Source organism: Condylura cristata, unplaced genomic scaffold (genome assembly GCF_000260355.1).
Source record: "Condylura cristata isolate star-nosed mole 26May11 unplaced genomic scaffold, ConCri1.0 scaffold00005, whole genome shotgun sequence".
NCBI classification, from domain to species: Eukaryota; Metazoa; Chordata; class Mammalia; order Eulipotyphla; family Talpidae; genus Condylura; species Condylura cristata.
The window spans coordinates 35,790,667-35,793,011 of record NW_004567106.1 but is presented as its reverse complement, the minus strand read 5'-3'; the positions used below and the strand labels follow the sequence as shown (position 1 = coordinate 35,793,011).

General features: G+C 35.4%; 1 protein-coding gene across 5 annotated transcripts in view; it reads right to left on the bottom strand.

The window, feature by feature from the left end:
- Positions 1 to 2,345, bottom strand: part of KIAA1324L (KIAA1324-like ortholog) — a 190,623-nt gene that overhangs the window by 29,180 nt on the left and 159,098 nt on the right. For all 5 annotated transcript variants that reach the window (XM_012720964.1, XM_012720965.1, XM_012720963.1 and 2 more), the window contains 2 exons: positions 2,188 to 2,284; positions 1,390 to 1,491 (listed from right to left, as the gene is read on the bottom strand). In XM_012720964.1, the coding sequence (XP_012576418.1) occupies positions 1,390 to 1,491; positions 2,188 to 2,284 (199 nt within the window). The remainder of the gene's footprint in view (positions 1 to 1,389; positions 1,492 to 2,187; positions 2,285 to 2,345) is intronic.

Genomic DNA, 2,345 nt, shown 5'->3' with positions numbered 1-2,345 from the left:
TGGTGAAGTCTCTCGCCACCCCTGCACCTCTGGCCTGTACCCCAGTTCTGTATGCATAAATAAATAAATCTTTAAAAAAAAAAAGGTAAAAAGAAAATTTGTAAATCTATGAGGACCAGAGGAACACAGTAATTGGTGACTGCTACTGTGTTTATATACCCAGATATAAGACTAAAATACTGTTACTACTATGAATATTTTTTAAGATGCACAAAAGTTCAAACAATGAAGACTGCTGGTTTCTGAACATAATATGCCATAAACAGCGTAGTTTAAAATCTCTGAAAGGCTACTGTCAAACTGTCAAAAACAAAATGAAGTCCATAATTTTCTTTCCAAAAATACCTTCACTAGTTTGATGTTTTTAAAAAGTCTGTAAATCTGGGCCCTCCCTGGTGGCGCAGTGGGTTAAAGTACAGCACTGAGAAGCTAAAGCCACTTCTGCATGAGTTCGATTCCCGCCTTCCCAGGAGGAGATCCACATGGCGAGGCAGACCTCTCCTGACCCGCCCGCTGCTCCCCTCAGCAGTGTACTTTGTCGATCTGCCTGTTCTGTTCCTCGCTCTGTCTCTGGTGAATCCTCTCACCCTCCACATCTCTGGCCTGTTCCCCAGTTCTGTATGAATAAATAAATCTTAAAAAAAAAGTCTGTAAATCAAACTGATACAAAGACACCTTAATACTAAAAAGATTAAAAATAATCTATCTACAGAACAACAAATACCCATGAAAAATAAACCAACAGACATTTCAATATCCCTCATGCCATTAAAGCAGCCCGTGAAATGGATGTTTTTCTCCTGATGTTCCTACCCAAGTGTAATATATTGATCAGCATCTCTAGATCATGAAGAGCTGTCTTCTCAACACCAGTAAATTAAATGAATTGCATTATGAATTCTATAGGTCATATTCTTCCAACATTAGCCAGCAAATTGAACAGTTAGAAATGCATCAGACAAAGTATCTATCCCTATTCCTTAGAAAAAATAGACCGTGACTTAGAGAACAGACTGCTTGATCTGCATCACTCAAATAGTTCATTACAGATAGAGAACAATGATTCAGGAAAGTTACTGAGTCTAGAACATACGTACCACAGGGATACAAACTACATAACAATCAATAATCTTTGAGAGAATGAGATACTCAGGCAAACATGAAAAAACTATACAATTGATGTGTCTGAGCAGTGTTGAGATAGGCAAGGTCAGTATTCCTCTGAATCTGTCACATCATGACACTCAACACATCATAACAGCAAAAATATGGAGATTCTTTGTCATCTTTTGCTTTACAGGAACAGAGAGTATGTTCTAAAAGATTGTCTAGAGTTTTGCTTCTTCATGATAAAAACAATGTGATATAATTATAAGGAAATAAAAATACCTGGGGACTGAAATCAGTCCTGCTCCTGGTTTAGTAGGATTACACCTCATTTTCACAGCAGTTGACCGGCCATTAATGCACGATGTTGTGGTTGTAGAAGATCTATTGTAAGGGAAATACTTTACTAAAAGATACGACATAGGTTACAAAGACAAAAATATCCTATGTATAACTGCACCCATGCTGCATGAAGAAATGAAAAGAAAAATTGCATCAAAGTTCACTGAGTTAGAATTTTAATATAAGTTGAGCCCACTGTCTTTCACTGCTTCAGAAAACTTTGCTACAACAGCCAAAGGTAAAGTGATAAGCTAGCATTAAGTGTTTAATACAGTCACTATAATCATGTGTTATTATTGCTCTGACTTCTCCTTCAGTCATGTTTTTTTTGCTACGTGGAACTACCTTATGTCTACACACTTTACATTTCATATAAATACCAATTGCACTGGAAAGCAAAAAATATATAATTTAAAAAAGGGAATACAGGTCATATGTACTTAGACTGATGATTTTATGTGTGATTTATAAATATTCACTGCCTTTTATGTGTGATTTATAAATATTTACTGCCTAGATTATAAAGTACAGTTTCTTTAAAGTCACATTTAACAGATGATGTTCATGAAAGAAATTAAATAAGGTTTTCAAAGTATTCTGTTTATGACTTTTTACTCAGTTTCTCACTTTAGAATCAATTATTGATAGTTAGGTAAATGTAAATTGCTGTGTAAGGCATACAGTAGTGGCAGCCTTTTGACTGAAAAACCAATCAAGGTAAATAGGATCTATACTTACTTATAAAAGAAATGCACATCTGGTATTTGGCTGGGTGGAGTTGGGAACATATCTTCTTTAATATTAATATTTTGCAATGTGGTTTGAACTGTCACTCCTAGAAAACAAAAAGTAAACTATGAAGCAATATGGAAAAAATAAGGTGTACTGGCCTCTGC